We start from the raw sequence: 21,945 nt of genomic DNA, 5'->3' as shown, positions 1-21,945 counted from the left end.
GGATGAGAGAGAATGAGGAGGTGAGAATGATGACTAGGTAGTGAGTCTGGGTGACTAGGGGATGATGGAAACTTGGACAGTAACAGAGGAGTTAGGAAGGGGGAAGGGTTGGGGGGGGAGATAAAGAGTTTGATTTTGGACATGTTCAGTTTAGAATGTCTATGTGCAGTTCATATATCTATCTACATACAGGACATGCAGTTCAAGATGTCTAATAGGCAATGTCTGGAGGTTAGGAGAGAAGTTAGGGCCACATGACTAGATATGAAAGTCTTCTGCTTGGAGATGGTAATTGAAACAAGGGCAGCTGATGAAATCACCCAAGTGAAGTAATTTTAAGGTAGAAGAGAAGAGGGCCCAGGATGGATCCTTGGGGGAATCTCCACATTTAGCAAGCATGGTGTGGATGAATATCCAGCAAAGGAAACCAGAGAGTGTCCCAAAAACCTAGGGAGAAAAGGGTATCCAGGAAAAGAGGGTGAAGATTATGAAGGAGAAAAGGATGATCAGTAGTGTAAATAGCTGCAGAATGGTCAAAGAGAATGTGCATTGAGAAAAGGTCATTGAATTTGGAAGTTAAGAGATCATTAGTAACTTTGGAAAGAGCAGTTTCAGGTGAAGAATGAGGTTGGAAGCCAGACTGCAAAGAGTTAAGAGAGTGAAAGGAAAGGAAGTGAAGGCATCTATGTAGATGGCATTCTCAAGGAATTAAGCCGTGAAGAGAAGGAGAAATATAGGACAGTAGCTATTGGGGATGGAAGAGACATGGGCATGTTTGTAGGCAATAGGGGAGCAGCCAGTGGACAAGGAGACATTGAAGATAAATGATATGGGGATGACAGAGGGATAGTCTGTGGGAGGAGATGGGATGGAATGGGATCACATGAACAGGTAGAGGGGTTAGTCTTAGTAAGGAATAAGGCCATCATCATATAAGACAGGAATAAATGAGAAGAGAGTGGCAGAAGGTACCTGAGGGATGGGAGGTAAGGAAGAGGAGCTTTCAGCCAATGGCTTTAATTTTTTCATTAAAATATGGCACAGGGTTCTCAGTTGAGAGGATGTGGGGAAGGCGAGTCATGGGAGGTTTGAGAATGAGTGAAAAGGTTTGGAAGTACTACTATGGAGAGTGGATTACTGAGTTCATAAGAGATATACTAGGATTACCCAGCAGCAGCAAGGACCCTGTTGAGCTTCCATAACATAAATTTGTAGTGGTGCCAATTAAGATGACTTTGTGACTTTCCCCAATTTTGTTCAGCAGCACATGAATAGGAGTGAGGGGATGTGTGGTGGGAGGGATCCAGAGCTAAGACTTGGCACAGCATAATTGGTACTATGATAAAGAGGTCAGGGCTTCTAGAGAAGAGGGCAGTGTAGAAGTGAACAGGTTCACCAAGGGCTCAAGATGGGGAAGGGAGGAGAGTATAGCCAGTATAGGAGTGATGGCCTTGGGAAAGAATTATAAGATTGAGGGTTTGGAGATCATAGTGAGGACAAAGACCAGGGCATTGCTGGTCAGCAGCACCCACACAAGACTTGTCTTAGTGTGTCTCTGCAGCTATCTCTCCTGGAACAAAGAAAGGCCTGGTCTCTCCTCTTTGGGGGAGCTGATGCTCTATTAGGAAGACAGTAATCCTTCAGGAGGTAGTGTGGTACAATGGACAGACCATCAGCTCACGAATCAGAGGACCTGAGTTTGAATTCTGCCTCTGTCTTTTGCTACCAGTGTGGCCATGGGGAAGTCACTCTGGGCCTCAATTTCCTCATCTATTAAAAAAAGATGAATATATTCAAAGTTTTTCAGACCTTTAATTAGTATAATTGGAGACAGTTGGTGGTGCAGTAGACAGAGTGCCAGGCCTGGAGTCAGGAAGACTCATCTTCCTGAGTTCATGTTTGGCCTCAGACACTTCCTAGCTGTGTGATCTTAGACCAGTCACTTCACCCTGTTTGCCTTAGTTTCCTCAAATGTAAAATTAGATGGAGAAATGGCAAACCACTCCAATATCTTTGCCAAGAAAACCTTAAAAGAGGTCATACTATATGAAATAGCATATATTACAGGATATATGATATATTATAATACAATTATATATAATTATGATATAAAGATTCTTCAAAAGCCATCTAGTCCAACCCCTCATTTTATTATTAATAATTGTACAATATAGATTTTTGATATATAATATATTTCATCTATAAATATATAACCATTTATATTATATACAATCCTATATTATTAATTATTCTTATTAATGATAACAAAATGAAGAGCTCAGACTGTATGACTCTTAAGGTCCTTCCAGCTCTAGAGTATGATCATATGCAAAATAATAGCTGACTTTTTTGTATAATGCTTTGAAGTTTTAACGCACCTCATCTGCATTATTCCTTTGAGGCTTGAAAATACCACTTCAGCTTTCTGAGACTTAATTTACTCATCTGCAAAGTTGTGGTTAAAATATTTGTTTAAAAAATTTTTTACAGCATTTAAAACTTTTTTTAGAAAGTTATTTTTATGCCCATTTTACAGAATGAGAAATTGGGTCTCAGAGAGGTTAAATGACTTGCTCAAGTAAAGGAATAGACAATAAGGTCATAAACATAGATCTGGAAGGGACTTTGAAGACTACCGAACCCAGCCCTTTCATACACATGAGGAGATTGAGGCCCAGAGAGATGAAGTAATTTGCCATATATGTACATGTCAGGCATACTATTTGAACCTCGGTTTTTGGGTCTGTGAGACCTGCACACTTTCCATCCATGACCATTATCATGCTGCTAATTATCATGCTGCTAATTAGACAATATATGAGCATGTGAGCAGAATTTGCTGTCATATACATAATTAATTAATCAATCAAGAAGGACTTACTCATCATCTATGACGTGCCAGACACCATGCTAGGGCCCGGGGGGGATACAAAGTCAAAACAGAGAGCAGATGCTACCTCCAAGGAGCTATGTTCTGTCAAAGGAAACAAGAGGTATACATGTAAATAAAAAAATAGCCACAAAATATTTCAGGATGGAGGCACTAGCATCTGGAAAGGCTTTATGTAGGCAGTCATATCTCATCTAAACTTGAAAGGAAGTTCAGGATTCTGAGAAATAGAGGGAAGGAGGGAGGGCATTCTTGCCGCAGGAGCAGCCAGGGCAAAGTATAGAATGTCCTGGGCAAAGCCACAGCCTGTGATCCATTCTGACTAGAACCTGTAATCCATAATACATAATGAGTCTGGAAAAGCAAACTGAAGCCAGGTTTTACAGACCAAGCAGAGGAACTTTCTTTTGATTCTACAGATAATAGGGAGTCATGGAGCTGTTTGAGCAGGGGAGTGATGTGATCCAAATTGTGCCATAAGAATATCACTTTGGCAGCTGTGGGGATGCTGGATGCTGGAACCACTTTCTAAGTCCTCTAATTTCCCCCCTTGACCCTGTGAATATCTGGGGGCAGCTAAATGAGGACACCCCAAAGGAACTAGAGTAGAGAGATTCAAGTCTATGAACATTGACTAAGCACCTACTCTGTACAAGACTTGGGGAATGATTCAATCCAGCAGCAAGTTTCTAAGTGTTCACTGTGGTGCCAAGAATACAAAAAGGGGCCAGTGTCTGCCCTCAAGGAGGGGACAATCTAATAGCCTGCCATTTCTGCAAGAATTTATTCTATCTAGAGCCTATTCTGTGGTGAGGCCTCTGCCAGACTCATTTTATCTTGTTGAAATTTACACCCGTTGTTTCTGTATCTATCCTCTGGGCCAAGCAGAACAAAGCCAATCCCTTTTTCACAGGGCAGCCTTTCTAATACTTGAAGACAGCTGTCTTCTACCCCAGCCCAAGTCTCTTCTTTTCCACGGTAAAATTCCAATTACTTCAACCTAAATTCATGTGAAGGAGACTCAAGGTCCTCTAGCATCCTGACTGCCCTCCCCTGGACATGCCCCAGCTCTTCGGTGTCCTTCTTAAAATGTGCTGTCTAAGACTGAACAGATTCTTCATCATCATCATCGTAATTATCAAAACACAACAAAACACAGCACAACAAACACAACACAACATATAATAACAATATAATATAACAGCATGATATAATGTATCATATATAATATCTAATATAATAACAGTCATCATAACAGTAGTTGCCCTTTATGTAGGCTTTAAGGTTTACAAAGCACATACTAAACGTGATTTCATTTGACCTTCACAATGATCTTACTCTAACCCAACATTCATGCATATATTGTTGTCTGTCTTTCCTCCCCCAAGAGGACCATCACTGATCGGGGAGGTGGGGGCGTGACATGCTAGTGACTTGGATTTAAGTGAGGCAGGGCTGCGCAAAGTCTCCATCCTCAATGTACTTCTTAGCTGTCTCTAGAGGAAATCTGTTAGGGCACAAGACAGAGGCAGTATCATCCCCATGTTCCTAGAAGCTGTGCCTATCATGGCAGTTAGGTGGCCTAATGAATAGAGTACCAGGCCTTGAGTCAGGAAGACCTGAATTCACATTCAGCTTTAGACACATACTAGCTGTGTGACCCTGGGCAAGTAAGTCACTTCACTCTGTCAGTCTCAGTTTCTTCATCTGTAAAATGAACTGGAGAAGGAAATTGCAAACTGCTCCAGTAGCTTTGTCAAGAAAACCCCAAATGGGATCATGGAGAGTCAGACAGGACCGAACAACAAAAATACCTATCTTTCTTTTCCTACTTGCGGGCCCCCCAAACCCCCAAAAGTAGCTGAAACTTGTTTGATTTCTTACTAATCCTAGGATCTTAGGTTGAGATCTAGATGGAAACTTAGGGTTTATCTAGTAAATCCTTGTTCTATGTGTACTTTCTTCCAATCCTTCCAGATGCCACAGCCCCTCCACTCCATCAGAAATTACCTTGTATTTACTCTGTATTTTGAAAGTACTTTTGTACTTTGAATTTGAATGTATATATTGTTTCTCCCAATAAGTTTTCTGAAGGCACGGACTGTTTTTGTCTTTGTATCTGTCCACAGTGCTTAATGCTGCTCTCAGCATGCTTTAGGCTAGTTATTTGTGAACTTCAGCTTTCTTGGATTTTCTGCAGGGTTCTGTAGAAGATTATTGAAGAAGATCCATGTAATATCCCAACCTAGTTTTGCAATCTCCCATTAATTATTTCATTCATCTTTATTTCTTGAACATTTATTTAGCCCCTATTGTGTGCCAGGTAGGCCCTAGAGAAAATAAACAAAAATGAAAAATAATCCCTGATCTCATGGCCTTATATTCTGTAGGGGAATCATGCATTTAATTATTCTTTTTTTTTTTGGAGGGCAATTGGGATTAAGTGACTTGCCCAAGGTCACATGGCTAGGTTTGTGTGTGTGTGTGTGTGTGTGTGTGTGTGTGTGTGTGTGTGTTTTAAGTGTCTGAGGCCAGATCCGAACCCAGGTCCTCCTGACTCCAGGGCTGGTGCTTTATTCACTGTGCCACCTAGCCTCCCCTTAATTATTCTTTTGAAGAAAATATTTCTTAAGCACCAGACAGAGACCATTGAGCTAGCTGCTAGTGGAAGATACAGATTTTCAATCAGATGTGGGCACTGCCCTACAGAAATATGCAATCCAGTAAACTCCCAGAAATAGAAAGCATCTTTGATCCTGCTCTCATGACCCCTTAGAGTCAGGCCATAGACTCAGAATGGTGGCAACTCTGGCTGGTCCCTCTGCCACCCCTGCTGGGGTCAAGGAAGTCAGAAAAACAGGTGGCCAAGATGGGCCAGCCCTTGTGAGCATGTGTTCCCCTTAAGGCTGGCAAGGTTGCCAAGTATGGGCCTGAGTTGCCTTGGTGCTGTTGCTATGACAATCTCACAGTGGTTGCCATGAGGATAGTGCAGGACTGCATCACAGCTGTGGGGTATGAGTGCAGAGTGTCTCAGGACAGGATCTATGTGATTTCTTTGAATGTCAGAGGGTAGGGTGGGTGGTTAGAACAGGGAATGTCAGGACTGGGAGGGGCCTTAGAACAGAAAATGTCAGAGCTGGGAGGGGCCTTAGAACAGGGAATGTCTGAACTAGGAGGGGCCTTAGAACAGAAAATTCTCAGAGCTGGGAGAGGCCTTAGAACAGGGAATGTCTGAACTGGGAGGGGCCTGAGAACAGGGAAAGTGGAGGAGGAACCTTAGAAAAGGGAAAGTCAGAACTGGGAGGGGCCTTAGAACAGAAGATGGCAAGGCTGGCAGGGACTTCAGAACAGAACTATAAGTAATGATCTTATTATAATTTTTAAATGCCCCCTCTCCAGTTCAGGCCATGGGGGCCCACAGGGGGTGAGTTGGGGGGGGGGCTTTCAGTACAGTTGCCTGATGAGATGTTTTGTTTCAGGTGCTAAGAAAGATGCAGAGGCGGCACAGCAGCAACACGGACAGTGTTCCCCCCGAAAGGTAATGCCGCCCTCATAGTCACCCTTGGTGCCTGTCCCCTTCTCTGGCCGAGGGTCAGTGGTGTCATCTGGACACATTCTGGTGGATTCTGAGAGTCAGACAAGACATTCCCCCTGGTGCTGGGCTGGGTAGGGGGTGTGGAGGTAGGGCTTTCTGCAGCCCTTGTGACCTTTGGTGTAAGTATCAGTGAACCCATTTGATAGATGAGGAATCTGAGACCAACAGAATTGAAGTAGCTTGCCCAGAGTCACACTAGGGAAGGGAAATAAAAGGAAATAAGCATTTATGTAGTGCCTACTTAAATTATTATTTCATTTAATTCTCACAACAATCCTAGGAGGTAATTGCTATTTATTACCTCCATTTTCCAGATGAGGAAACTGAGGCAAACAAGGTTTAGTGACTTGCTGAGGGTCACACAGCAAGTAAGTGTCTGAGAGAGAGAGAGAGAGAGAGAGAGAGAGGGAGAGAGAGAGAGAGAGAGAGAGAGAGAGAGAGAGAGAGGATGAATAGGGAGTAGAGTGGGAGACAGGAGCCCAACCAGGAAACTGATATGGTCTAAATGAGAGGTGATGAGGGCCTGCCCCAGCTGTGTGAAAGTGCCCATTTCTATATTTCATCTTATTCAATTTATCTGAGTATTTTAGCCCTGTCTAAAGGCTTTATGAGTCTTGACCATCATCCAGTATGATAGCTGTCCCTGCCATGTTTGTATCATATGCATATTTAATAGACATGCCATGTCATTTATATAAGTCTGTGATGGAAAGAACTCTCAACAGGGAGTTAGGAAATCTGGTTACAAGCCTTGGCTTAGCCATTTCCTACCTTTGTGAACTTGAGAAAATCACTTAAATTCTTTGGTTCTCGGTTTTCTCCTCTCTCAAATAAGAAGGTTTGACTAGATGACCTCTATGATCCTTTCCAGCACTAAATCTATGGGGCATATGAACCCATTTTATTATTTTTTTACATTTAAAAATTTTAATTTTATTTTTAATTTGTGGGATAAAACAAACATTTCCACAGCACAGTACAATTTTTAAAAAATATACCGTGCTTTGTCCAGCTTTTTGGAGTCTTGTGGCCACATGGCCTGCGGGCCAGATGTCTGTTACCTCTGTTGTAGAGGACCTTTATGGACTGCTAAAAGCTTAGGACTCAAGCTTTTGGAACCTGATCTCCTACAGTAGTTTCCTGGAGAAATCAAAGAATTCTACGAAGGAGGTTTTCTTCAAAGTTCAGCTGATATTCTACCTCTTACACAAAGCCTTTCCCCTTCGCTCAGCTGCTGGTTATATACTTTCACAGAATTATCATATATTTTTTTAAGATTTTCAATTTAATTAATTTATTTTTAGTTTTCAACATTTACTTCAATAAATTTTAAATGTTCCCCCTCTCCCCCCTCCCTCCCCAAGATGGCATGTAATTTGATATAGGCTCTACACACACATTCCTATTAAATATATTTTCACATTAGTCATGTTGTATAGAATTATAATGAATAGGAGAAACTGTGAGAAAGAAAAAAAAGAAGAAGAAAATAGTCTGCTTCTCTCTGCATTTAGATTCCATGGTTCTTTCTCTGGATGTGGATGGCATTTTCCATCATGAGTCCTTTGGAATTGTTTTAGGTCCTTGTATTGCTGAGAAGGGTTAAGTCAAAGTCATCGCACACTGTGGCTGTTACTGTGCATAATGTTCTACTGGTTCTTCTCACTTCACTCAGCATCAGTCGTCTAAGTATTTCCATTGGTTTCTGAGGTTCACTTGTTCATCATTTCTTATAGCACAGTAGTACTCTATTACATTCATATACCACAACTTGTTCAGCCATTCCCAAATTGATGGGCATCCTCTCAGTTTCCAGTTTTTGGCCATTGCAAAGAGAGCTGCTATAAATGTTTTTGTACATGTGGGTCCTTTTTCCCATTTTTATGATCTCTTTGGGATGCAGCCCTAGAAGTGGTATTGCCGGGGTCAAAGGGTATGCACAATTTTATAGCCCTTTGGATATAGTTCCAAATTGCTCTCTAGAATGGTTGGATCAGCTCACAGCTCCACCAACAATGCATTAGTGTTCCAACTTTCCCATATCTTCTCCAACATTTATCATTTTCCTGTTTGGTCATGTTAGCCAATCTGATAGGTATGATGTGGTACCTCAGAGTTGTTTTGATTTGCACTTCTCTAATCAATAGTGATTTAGAGCATTTTTATATGACTATAAATAGCTTTAATTTCTGAACCCATTTTAAACAGCAAAGGATCAAACATGGATCCCTAGGTCACTCCCCTGCAGACCTTCCAAATTGGCATTCAATCATTAATGACACGATTAAACACCTTCTGTGTGCTAGGCACTGTGCCAAGTGCTTTTACAAATATTTCATCCTCACAACAACCCTTGGAGGTAAATAGTTATTATCCCCATTTTACAGTGGAAGAAACTGAGGCAGGTTAAGTCGCATACCCTGAGTCACACAAGTGAGAAATGTCTGAATTTTAACTTAGGTCTTCCTGAGTATTCTATCCATATGTGCTGCCTACCTGCTCCATGCTTCTGTTGGGTATCTGCATGCTCCCTATTATTCATTTTTTATCTGTCCTTTCCAGCATGACATGGTAGATAGGGGCTCATAACCCAAAAGACATGGATTCCTACCTGTGATACTTCCTAGCTGTGTTACCTTGGGCAAGTTACTTATCCCCTCCTGGCCTCAGTTTCCCCATCTACAAAATGAGGAAGTTGGAGTAGGTGGCCTCTGATGTACCTTCCAGCTCTAGAACTGTGATCCTTGGTCACTGACCTCTCTGTGCCTTGGTTTCCTCACGTGTAAAATGAGAGTTGAACTCAGTGGCCCATAGGTCTCTTCTGCCTCTAAATCTGTGAACCTGTGAGTTTCCTTGGCCAGACAAACAAAAAGGAAATGAGAGTTGAGCAGGTCCGACTTCTCCCTGTGGTCAATTATCATCATTCTTGCCACCCTGACTAGCATTTCTTCTTCTTTCTTTGACATTCCATTTTCCCCTCAAGATGCACAGGATGGTCAGATGTGGGCATGGGGTCCAGTAGCCCAGTCTGCTTTGTGCCAGCTGCCACTCCATCTGCTGGCCAGCATATAAGCAGTTAAACCGGGATCATGCTCATAGCCACTCTCTCCCCTACCTGTGTATTTATCTCCCCTCCCCTGCTCCCCCAGTGGTCCTTGCTGGTTCAATTCTAAGGACCCAGGGATTGAAGCAGGGCTATAAAAAGCCCTGCTCGGGGGCAGTGGGCATTTCCTGGGAGGACTGGAGCCCTCTGAGAGTACTGCAAATTTCCAAGCACTGTGTGGAGCACGGACACCAGGAGAGTTTTCCAAGGTTCCCAGCGGAGGCAGGATAAAGGAGAAGATGGCTGCCTCTGTGTGTGTGTGTATGTGTGTATGTGTACACACACATACACACACACACACACACACACACACGGTCTCACCTTTGTGGCCTGGACTTCTCATGTTGAGGAATCCTCAGGCTTTGTGGATGAGCAAAGACTTTCACTCAGCAATGTGAGGATAATAACAACCCCAGTTTCTATAGTGTATTAAGGTTCACAAAATACTTTCCTACCTGTGAGGTAGGTCACACCTGGGTCATTATTCCTCCTCTGGTCCTCCAGTTTTCATTTCTACCCCCCCCCCGCCCCAACTTAGGTTGCACTTAGGAAGACAAAAAGGAAAGAAGGAAACAAAGGAAGGCAGAAAGAGGAAGAAAGAAAAAAAGGAAACAAGGAAAGGAGGAAGAGAGAGAAGGAAGGAAAAAAGGAGGGAGGAAATGAAAGGAAGAAAGGAGGAAGGGAGGGAAGGAAGAAAGAGAAGAAGGAAGGAAAGAGGGAGGGAGGAAATGAGGGAAGGAAGGAGGGAAGAAATGAAGGAAGGAGGAAGGGAGGGAAGGAAGCATTTATTAATCACCTACTATGTGCCAGGCTCTGTCTCAAGAGCTTTACAAATATCTCATCTGATCCTCACAACAACCCTGGGAAGTTGATGCTATTATTATTTCCATTTTACAGTTGAGGAAACTGAGGCAAGCAAAGGTAAAGTGACTTTCCCAGGGTCACACAGCTAATAAGTGACTGAAACTAGACTTGAATTCAGGTCTTCCTGACTACAGAGCCAGCTCTCTATCTACTACTGCACTACCAGCTGTCTCTGTTACTTTAGTAACATTAACCTGGATGTTTAGTTTAATCCAAGTTCAATGAGATGAATAGATTCTTGGGGGGGGGGAGGCTACACACAGAGTGTGACTTGTCTAAGGTCTTGAATACATCTAGAGCTAAACATGTTGAGGAAAGGCAGAAGGGACTATCCCTGAAAGTAAATGTCAGTTTGATGACTAAACTCCTGAATGCCCAAAGGCTTCCCTGGATCAAAAAATGGCATCAAAGATTAAAGTCTAGTAGGGGACTTTTATGGTCCTTAGCCCAAAGTCCTCATTTTACAAGAGTGGCCTCCCCCAAGGTCCAACAGGTAGGATACAAGCCTAGGCTCCTCTGACTCCCAATTCACTGATATTTCTATGGTGACTTAACTACCTGCGATCTGTGGGGATGAATCCTCCAGGGAAAGGGAATAATTGAGTCTTGAATTTGTAGAGAAGTTGCAGACTATAGAAACACCTAGAGAGCTGGGAATGGAGTCAGAAAAAGGTGGATCTGGATCCTGATTTTGACATTTGTATATTTGTGTAACCCTGGAACGATTCATTTTCCCTTTCTCAGACTCAGTTTCCTCATTTCTAAAATGGGGATAACATGAGCATCTTTATCTCACTGGCTTGTTGGGAAGATCAAATAAGATTATGAGATGAAGTGCTTTCCAAATCTTAAAGCACTATATAAATGTCAGTTTATTTTTTTTAAATCCCATTTATTAGAACCCAGGCTAGAGCCCTTGAAATTCTAGGAACATGAGTTCTACTTGTTTCATTCCTCACTTAGTTTCTTCTTTGAGTACTTTTTCGCTGTCTTTTTTTTGAAAATTGATATCTTATGGAGGTTTTTTCTATCACCTTGATTTCCATATTATCCCTCCTTCCTACTATCTCCCCAAAGTCATTTTTAACATCAAACAGAAAGAAAAGGAGAAAAAAAGTGCAGCAAACCAAACACTGCATTGACCTAGTCTGACATTATATATATAGTATTCTGCATCCATAGGACCCCTCTCCACTTCTGCAAAGAGAAGGTGCCATATTTTCTTAACTCTTCGTGGCCCGGTTTGGTCATTATAATTACTCAGCATCCTGTTTCTTTTCTGGCTTTTATTTGCACTATTGTACAATCATAAATTCCTTGAGAATTAAGATTATTTCATTTTTCTATTTACTGTTCTCTGTAAGGGTGGCTTTCATCTACTCTGGATGGGGTGTACCTGTTATGGGAATGGGAATCTGAAGATCTTCCCTGCCTCTAGGCCCTGTGATAGGCTTAAGTGATTATGAGAACCTTCCCTGATTTGAGAATATGCTCTGCCTCCTAATGGGCTGAATGTGGTCACCTGGAGCCTGGGGTGGGAGGCTTATTCTTCAGGAACACCCACACCTTGTTACTTTGTGATTGGGCAGTGGGTCACAAGGGTTGTGATGGTCTCCGATCCAGGAGAAGGCTGTATATACCCTGATGTGAGGTTTTGCTGTGGGGCTCACTTTGGGAAGAGTTGTGTGATTTGGCCATATGAGACTCTGGCCAGCTGTTGAGGCCCCCCCCCAGCTTTGAAAACCCAGATGTTGGTGCTTCCCTGTCTGGTAACTGACTAGGTATGGATGTAATGGTCAGACAGTGGGAAGCCCTGTCTGCTGATCTGTTTCTCTGTCTGCTTGTAACTTCTGTTTGTATTCTCTGAAGTTCAGGGTGTTGACTTTTTCCCCTGAATAGGTAAATGACTGATTAAAGTAAGATTGCTAACCCATTTTGAGTTGCTTTTCTTTGGAGAAGCAGATCTAAAAACCTGTGTTGGCAACCACCCTGGGTATGCTAGGGTGCTTGCTGCTACAGTACCAAAAGTCTTGGTGAGGTTTGAAGCTTTAATAGCTATTTAATTTAATTGAAATTAAATAGCTACTGATTATAATAAATATTAAGACTCAAAACTACACTAAGGCTTTTGGAACACCCTGTATTTATCTTGTATGTACTCATTTACACATGTTTTCTCCTCCATTAAAATGTCAGCTGCTTAGATATTATCTTCTGAATCTATAGATGGGGGAAGAGTTTGTGACCAGTGAGGGATAGAGACGATTGCTGAAGATGAAATGGATAATTTTGGTTACATAACATTAAGAAGGTTTGTTCCAGACCAAATCAATGCAGCTTAAATTAAAAGGAAATAGTTAACTAAGAAAAATCCTTATAGTTCATCTTATAAAGATCTCATTTCCAGGGGCGGCTAGGTGGCACAGTGAATGGAGCACTGGCCCTGGAGTTAGGAGGACCTGAGTTCAAATCCAGCTTCAGACATTTAACACAAAAACTAGCTGTGTGACCTTGGGCAAGTCACTGAACTCCAATTGCCCTCCAAAAAGCAAAAAAAAAAATCTCATTTCCAACATATATTAAGGAATTGACTTACATTTTTAAATATAAGAGTTATTCTTCAATTGAAAAATAGTCAAAGGATATGAACAGGCAATTTTCAGAGATGCCCGAGCTATCAACAAGGATATGAAAAAAATATTCAATCATTAGTTATAAATTTGTTTTCTTTTTTTTTTTTGCTTTTTGGAGGGGGGAAGGCAGGGCAATTGGGGTTACATGACTTGCCCAAGGTCACATGGCTAGTAATTGTTAAGCGTCTGAGGCCAGATTTGAACTCAGGTCCTCCTGACTCCAGGGCTGGTGCTCTATTCACTGTGCCACCTAGCCGCCCCCCACTAATAATAAATTAATAACAGTAGCTAATAATCCAATTCAGTAAACACACATGAAGCATCTACTAAATGCTAGGGATACAACTGATAAAAAAGAAAGACAATCTCTTCTCTCAAGGAGCTTACAACCTAAAGGAGGCAAGAAAAGTGGGATGAGAGTTGGAACAGGACACTGGGGAAGGGGAGGTATCTTGATCTATGGAGTCAAAACCAGGCAGGGAAGCAGATCTAAAGCGGGAAAGTATGTATATATTGTACTTACCATGTGCCAGGTACCATGTTAAGCACTTTACAATTATTTCCTCACTTGATCCTTACAACAAAACCTGGGAAGTAGATGATATTGTTATGCTCATTTTACAGATAGGGAAACTGAGGCAAATAAGCTAGTTAAGTGACTTGCCCAAGGTCACATGGCTAGTAAATGTGAGGCTGGATTTGAACTAGCAATTCTGAGGCTACCTCACACCCATCAGAGTAACAAAGATGACCAAAAAAATGGAAAATCACAAATGCTGGAGGCACTGTGGGAAAAGAGGTACATTAATGCACTGTTGGTGGTGTTATGTAAATTGGTTCAACCATTCTGGAAGGCAATTTAGAATTATACCCCAAAAGTCACTAAATTATGCATACCCTCTGACCACTAGCAACACCGCTACTAAGCATATACCACCAAAAAATAAAAAAAAGATTGACACAAAAATATTCATGGTAGCTTTTTTTGTATTGGCAAAGAACAGCAAATGATGGTGTCCATTGGGGAATGGCTGAACAAAAATGATGTGATGGAATACTGGTGTGAACCAGTAAATGACAAAAGGGAGTTCTACTAGTGTATTCTTTGTTGATATCAGTCAGCCAGATAACTTCTTGTAATCAGGACAGTTGGTACAAATTCTCCCAAAGCCTATGCATACTCTCTCTTAAGTATACACAGGCAAAGCCCAGGGGAGGATTAGGCTGAAACTGAGAAGAGAATTAGAGTCACTGCCTTCAGTTTAGGCATCTGTGGTCAGAGGGTGAGCTCAAAGCTACTGGCTAATAGAAGCCCTTTCTTGAATCTAGAGCTTGCATTTTTCTCTGGTGTCATAAGTCATGTTCCTTGAAATAGCTTTATCTGGATCAATCCTCGTTCTCATTGTGTCTCTCTCTGCTCCTGCTTATAGCCTCTCCTTTCTTGGGTCACTCTTTGCCCTCCCTATATTTCTCTGCTGTTGGCCAGATGCTTGGTGTCTGACTCCTGGTTTCCTCTCTCTAGTGACTTGGTCATTGAAAGGATGGGGAGAAGGGAAAGGGAGAAACTCTTCTCTTTCCTCTGCCTCTGTAACCAAGAGTAATTCACTCTAATGAACCTGAATCTGGAGTCCTTCACCACGAAACTGAAGAACATAGAAGGCTTCTCCAGCTTTTTAAAGCCTTTGGGAACATAGCTTGTTTAGTTAGCCAATCAACTCTCTTCCCTCTTTGACCTAGTTAAAGAGGAATTCAAAACCAGAAGAAAGCATCAGAGGATATAAATAACCTTATTTTCACATTTTAAAAACTTAATCAGGTCTGAGTCATTGACCAATTGAAGTGCTGTCCAACCTCTTCTCTTACTTTTATATTCCTAACATTTTAGCACAGTGCTTAACTGGCACACTTTTGTTGTTATTCAGTCATTTTCAATCACATGTGACTATTTGTGACCACATTTGGGATTTTCGTGGCAGAGAGATTGGAGTGGTTTGCCATTTCCTTCTGCAGTTCATTTTATAGATAAGAAAACTGAGGCAAACAGGGTTAAGTGACTTTCCCAGGGTCACAGAGCTAGTAAGCATCTGAAACCAGATTTGAACTTTGGTGTTACTGACTCCAGGCCTGGTTCTGTATCCACTGTGCCACATAGCTGCCCCCTGGTTTACCTTTATTAAAAAATATTTATTTTTAATATTCTTTTTTTTTTGAGTTCCACATTCTTTCCCTCCTGCCCCTTTCCATGCATTGAGAGCAGTGATTGATTTCACCTTCCATCAGTTTTTATAAGTCTTCTCATGCTTCTCTGGATCCATGCCATTGTTCATTTCGTACAGTGCAGTTAGCCCCATGTCATTCCTGCTTATTTAGCTGTTTCCTAGATAATGAGCATTTACTTTGTTTGTAGTTCTTTGCTATGAACATTTTAGTGTGTATGGGACCTGCTTTCAACTGCCTATGGATCTTTTGGGGCTTTTTTGCCCCGCAGTCAGTCAGCTAGCTTTAAGTACCTCCCAAGTGCAGATGATGTGGAAAGTGCCGGGGTTATAAAGAAGGGCAAAAGACAGAAAGTTTGTTTATTTGTTTTTTCTGCACCTCAGAAACCGAAGCCAGACCCTCAGCTCTGAGACCAGTGTGGACGAAGGCGGTGTCTTCGAAGGTTTGAAGCTTGAAGATTCCTCCCCTCCACCCATCTTCTCTGGATTAGCTGGTCTGCAGCCAGGTACCCTCACAGCCACCCCATTCCAGTCAGGCTTGGTTTTGGGCTCATCCCCTGGAGGAGGGGAGGTGTTCATACAGATGCCGGCTCCCCGAGAAGAAGGGGCCAGCCGGGGAGAGAGTGGGACCTTCCATCACCGACCAGCCTCCCACCACTTCCACCACGGTCATCACCGGGGAAGCTCCCTACTGCATGTGGGTGGTGACCGGCATGGGCATGGAGAAGAAGGTGGTGAAGATCAGCCAGGGACACCGGCCCCAGCCCTCTCGGAGCTCAAGGCTGTGATCTGCTGGCTGCAGAAAGGACTCCCTTTCATCTTAATCCTCTTGGCTAAATTGTGCTTCCAACATAAACTGGGTGAGTTATGAGAAAGTCTGTCTTGAGTGACCCAGAAAGAACATGGAGGGGAATTAACTTTGACCTAGATCATGGTTTCAAGCCTAGAGAGACAAAAGCCCTAACTCTCTAGTCAGACAACATGGGGTTCAAATCACCTTTCTGACCCTTTCCTTACTTCATCCCTCTAAAACTTGGAACAATAACAATAGTAGTGATTGCTAACATTTGTATAGATGGCACATCTGACCTGAAGTTAGGAAGAATCGTCTTCCTGAGTTCAAATATGGCCTCAGACACTGTATGACCCATGGCAAGTCACTTTACCCTGTCTGCCTCAGTTTCCTCATCTGTAAAATGAGCTGCAGAAGGAAGCGGCAAACCACTCCAGTTTCTTTGCCAAGAAAACCCCAAATGAAGTCATGAATGACCTCAGACTCCAAAATTCACTGTTCTTTTCCTTGTATCTATCTCATTAATTAGGAAGAAGTGGTTAAAAACACAATTAAGTTGAAGTGAATTATTATCACTGTTTCATTAAGTCCTTTAGCATAGGTGCCAGGGTGCATTGGTAGAGGGATTTCCTCACCTGGGATTCCTATGCTAGTGACATCACAAGTCCCCTCCCTACTATGGGCTAGGCAAGAAAGGCAGCTTGGTGGGGTGACTTTGGACCAGGGAGACCTGAGTTCAAGGCCTACTTTTGGCATCTACTGACTGCCTGGGTGGCCTTGGGCTGGTTACTTAACCTCTCAGGGCCCCCCAGCAGCTAAGATTATACATTGCAAACAGGTTGCTGGTTTGCACCAATAGAGAATGTTTCCAAGTCCAGATTTCCCTACCCAGATGAAATAACAGGTTCAGACCATTCCTCCTGTCCCCTAACTCCCTTTCCTCTAAAAACATGCAAAGCATCAAGGCCTTTTGGGGAGCTAGAGCTCCAACTTCATCATAACTCCCCATGAGGAAACTCCCTTCAGCAATACAGATCAGTACCCAGATGGCACCTCACACACAGTCTTAGAGAATTGCCTGGAGATTCAAACCCAGCTCACCTTGACTGAGATTGGCTCCAGAGCTACTACCCCAGGCTCTCTCTTGCCTTGCACTTGTGGTTAATAAACTTAGGTGCTTAATAAAGTGATGATGACTTAGTTCTGCACACAAGGCTCACTGACAGGCACACTCCAATATTAAGTGTGTGTTTTATCTTCCCTTGGATACAAAGAGAAAAAATGAAAACATCCAAGGCTGTGTGAGGGATTCCATTCAGTGTTTTTCCCCAGATAAGTAATGAACCCATACAATGTAAATGCAAAGTCTCTTCATCCAGGGGTTGGAGAGGATACTAACAATGGTGGGAATGGGGAAGGCTTTCTGTATGAGGAGCTATGCTCCGAAGGAAGCTGGGCATGGATGCCAAGAAGGGGAGGGGAATCCTGGGAATGCCTGTAGTGCCCTTTCCCTCCTTCCATCAATGAGCCTGACCCCTGTCTGTCCCCCCAGGCATTGCTGTGTGCATCGGAATGGCCAGCACGTTTGCTTATGCCAACTCCACTCTCCGTGAGCAGGTGTCTCTGAAGGTGAGTCTGCTTGCTTCCCATGGAGGGAAGGCTCTGGTCTTTTCATCGGGGCCTGACTGGTGTCTCAGTTTCTCATGAGACCTCTTCCACAGATCTCTGCCTCCCTATCCTCTTTTCTCAGTCTTAGCCATTGCTTAGATCAGTCAGCAATGGAGTGGGACAGCCTGAAGGCTGATGGGATATGGGGCAGGAGGAAGGGCAGAGTGAGATGAGAGCGCAGCCATCCTCTGCACTTGTGAGACCTCCCCTGGAGTGCTGTGTCCACTTCAGGGAACCATAGTTTAAGAAGCACATTGAGAAGCCGGTGAGGTTCCTAAGGGGCACAGTCAGAATGGGGAAGGGCCTCAAGTCTGCATCATGAGGCTGAAGGAGCTGAAGACATTTAGCTGAGAGAAGGCTGTAGGGGAAGGCGTGACAGCTCTGTCCAAAGCTTGGCATGGGTCAGAGGAATTCGTAATAGTAAGAGCTAGCAAGTCTATACTACTTTAAAGTCAGCAAAGCACTCCTTCATTCCCCACAACACCCCTGAGAGGTAGGTATAATCATTACAGCTATTTTACAGACAAGAAAACCAAGGTGCCAGCAGCATCTAATGTGTCTATAGTGATTTAAGGTTTGCAAGAACACTTTACTTACATAGCAATTCTGGGAGGTAAGTGCTATTATTATCCCCATTTTACAGATGAGGAAATTGAGGCTGACAAGTGACTTGTTTGTATGCCACACAGCTTAGTAAGTGACTAAGTCAGGACCTGAATGCAGGTATTCTGGACTCCAGACTCAGTGTGCTATCCATGGTGCTGCCCATCTGCTCATAAATCCCTACTCCATTATACCCAACAGGTAGCCACTCTCCCTACAGGGAGGGAGTGCCCACTTTGGGAACACTCCAAGGTTAAGAAGCATTTCCGTGCCCCAAGCCCAAAGCTTCCTCTCTTCTCCACACTGCTCCTGGTGTTACCCTCTGGGACCAGGCAGAGCAGGGCATGCACAGCTTGTCATAGTGGAGAGACCATGGCATTCAGGAAGACCTGAATTCTGATCAAGGCAACCCTGGACAGGCAAATCAGTCTTACTTTCCTTCTGTATAGCATGCAGATATTAACAATTATCCCACCTGTCTTCCAGGGTTGTTGGGAGGAGAATGCTTCATCAAACTTAATTGAACATGATGTAAAAATAAGTTGTTATTATCTTCATTAGTCCTGCTTCCCTGAAGGCAGCATGGGGTAGGAAATAGAGAGCCAGGCAGGAATTTAGGACTACCTGAGTTCAAATCTTACCTCTTATCACTGGCACCTCCTAAAACCTTTTTGCTTATCTGTCAAATGAAGGAATCAGACCAGATGGCCTCTGAGGCTTAGGTCTAGAGATATGAACCTGTCACGTCATCCTTATGGGGAACTTCTGGTGTGGAAACTACCTTTCCCAATGCAGCTCAGTAGCTCTTCTGTAACAGGGTCAGGAAAGCAAAGATGTGGAGCCAGAAAGGGCGTTAGAAGGCATCCAGTCCAACCCCATCATTTTACAGATGGGAAAACCAAGGTCTGGAGAGATAAATCAAATGAGAAGCAGCATTGCATAGTGAACAGAGAAGTGGCTTTGGATTTAAAAAGAGATAGGTTCAAATCCTGCCTCTGAAAAACACTGGCTATGTGGCCCTGGACAAATCACATCCATCTCAGTGCTCAAATAGAAACTGTTAACTGGAGGCTTCATATCAACTTAGATAACCACAAATTCACATTATCTATTTGTACTGTATTTTTATTTATTTTTAAAAATATTTCCCAACTACATTTTAATCTCATCTGGGCTGTACTTGAGTGTTATAAACCCTATGCAACCCAATTGCTATTTTAACATCCAACTCTTACCACAGGGTTACCTGTGGCCACACTGGAAATTACAGTCTCTTAACATGTATACATCTTTTCAACTATATAAAATGTAAATGCAAGGTATTTGGGGAAGAAGGGCACTGTTGTCTGGGGGATGTCAGAAAGGGTCTCGTGGAAGAAGTCAAGTGAAGTTAACAAGCATTTATTAAGAACCTACTATGTGTAAGGCACTGTGATGAATGCTTCATGAATATTATCTGATTTGATCCAAATAACTTATGATAGCCTGAAATTCAGACACCCTGTACTATCTCATGGGTACCTCACAAAACTATAGGGTAGGTGTTGTTATTATCTTACTTTATAGATGAGGAAACTGAGGCAGACAGGTTACATGACTTACCCAGGGTCACACAGCTAGTTAAGTGTCTGGGGCTGGATTTGAACTCAGGTCCTCCTGACTTCAGATCTAGCGTTTGAGCACTGTGGCACCACCTGCAGCCTCATGATGGCACAGCTAGGCTATGGCACAGCCAGGTCCTAAATCTGTCAACCTGAACAAAAAAAGCCAGCCATTGTTGTTTAGTTGTTTCAGTCATGTCTGACTCTTCATCACGCCATTTGGAGTTTTCTTGGCAGAGACACTGAGTGGTTTGCCATTTCCTTCTCCAGTTCATTTTGTAGGTGAGGAAACAGAGGCCAGCAGGGTGAAGTGACTTGCCCAGGGTTAGTATCTGAGGCTGGGATTGAACTCAGTAAGATGAGTCTCTGAATCCAGGCCCAGCACTCTGTGCACTATGGCGCCACCTAGCTGCCCTGAAGGCCAGTCCTCAACTAGACTATAGTGTCTCTTCTTGTTTTTATTAATGTTATTACCAATAATATATTTAAGGGTTAATAATATAATTAATAAATATCAATATTAAATGAGATAATTAAACAATGTTGTAATATACAATGTTATTTATATTATAAATGCATTTTGTATTTGTAGTATAATAATAATCTTTCTTGTATTTGAACTCAGTGGTTCCAGGGTAGATTTTCTAGTCAAAATCTTTACCAGAAGAACTTGCTTGCCCTTCTTTTCTAGTGTATTGTGTCCAGGCTTTCCTAGTACTTGGCTAAATCTGAGTTCATCCTTTGGCTCTGGCCTGGATTTATAGAGAATTAAACTGGCAGGCGTGATTTACTGGGGGAGGAAAGGTTCCTCAGTGGCTTAATCACACATCACAACCGTCTGTTGGCCCGGAGTGCCTTCTGAGGTCATTCACCGTGACCGCTCCTGAAATAATGGGTGGATGGAGAGGCATTTATATTGTCCAGTCTCTGCAAATGCACATTGGAATAGCGAGCGGTATTCTGATCTGTGTCTGGAGACAGGGCGGATCGAGCGTTTACTGAAACCTCGCTTAGGTTGACAGTGAGAAAGTGATGACATCATCTCATCCCAGCAATGGACTGTCATGGGAAGAGGGCCTCAAAAAATGCTTAACTTTGTCTATCAAAGGCAGTCCGCCTGAGCTTCGTGCCCTCCTGTGTCCGGGAATGGAGACAGGGCTGCTTTTTGTCAGAAGCCAAGGGGATTGCTCCCACAAAAGAAAGATGGATGTGAATTCAATTCAGTTCAAAAAATACATATTTAGTTGGGGCCTCTTATGGTCTTGGATCTGGGGAATCCCCATCCAAAACCAAAATAATCCTTGCCCTCAAGGTCCTCATATACTACTGGAAGAATACAACATATAAAGAAATAAGTCAATTCAAAGTGCACATAAAATGGATAAGATATAATAGAATATAAATATAAAAAGGAATATATATATAATACATGTCAATTCAAAGTATATACAAAATAGGACAATATAATAGAATTATAGAATAGAATTTATATAATAATATATGTAAATTCAAAGTGTATAGAAAATATATAGGACATAAGTATAGAATAGAGTATATAATGCAACATAATATATAAGTCAATTCAGAGTGTATATAAAATAAAGATAGGATAATAATGTAAGCATAGAATAGAATATATATAACATATAAGTCAATTCAAAGTATATAACAAAATTAAGATAGGATAAAATAGAAGTATAGAATAGAATAGATTACAATATATGTCAATGTATGCCAAATAGATAAGATATAAGCATAGAATAGAATATATAATATTATACATAAGTCAATTCAAAGTATATACAAAATAAAGATAGAATGTAAGTATAGAATAGAATATATATATATATAACAAGTCAATTCAAAGGGTATACAAAATAAAGATATAAGTGTAGAATAGAATATATATAATACAATAACATAAGTGAATTAAAAATGTATAGCAAAATAAAGATAGGATAAAATATAAATATAGAATA

The 21,945-nt window shown here is 42.1% G+C and overlaps 1 protein-coding gene across 2 annotated transcripts in view; it reads left to right on the top strand.

Annotated features, from left to right (window-relative positions):
• The window catches only part of RNFT2 (ring finger protein, transmembrane 2), a 95,211-nt gene that overhangs the window by 5,328 nt on the left and 67,938 nt on the right, over positions 1-21,945 (top strand). For both annotated transcript variants that reach the window (XM_069081690.1, XM_069081691.1), the window contains exons 3-5: positions 6,370-6,428; positions 15,686-16,161; positions 17,647-17,723. In XM_069081690.1, the coding sequence (XP_068937791.1) occupies positions 6,370-6,428; positions 15,686-16,161; positions 17,647-17,723 (612 nt within the window). The remainder of the gene's footprint in view (positions 1-6,369; positions 6,429-15,685; positions 16,162-17,646; positions 17,724-21,945) is intronic.

This window comes from Petaurus breviceps, unplaced genomic scaffold (assembly GCF_028583685.1).
Source record: "Petaurus breviceps papuanus isolate PSGF00001 unplaced genomic scaffold, PetGlider_PUasm1.0 99, whole genome shotgun sequence".
NCBI lineage: Eukaryota > Metazoa > Chordata > Mammalia > Diprotodontia > Petauridae > Petaurus > Petaurus breviceps.
This window is presented reverse-complemented; position numbering and strand designations above follow the sequence as displayed.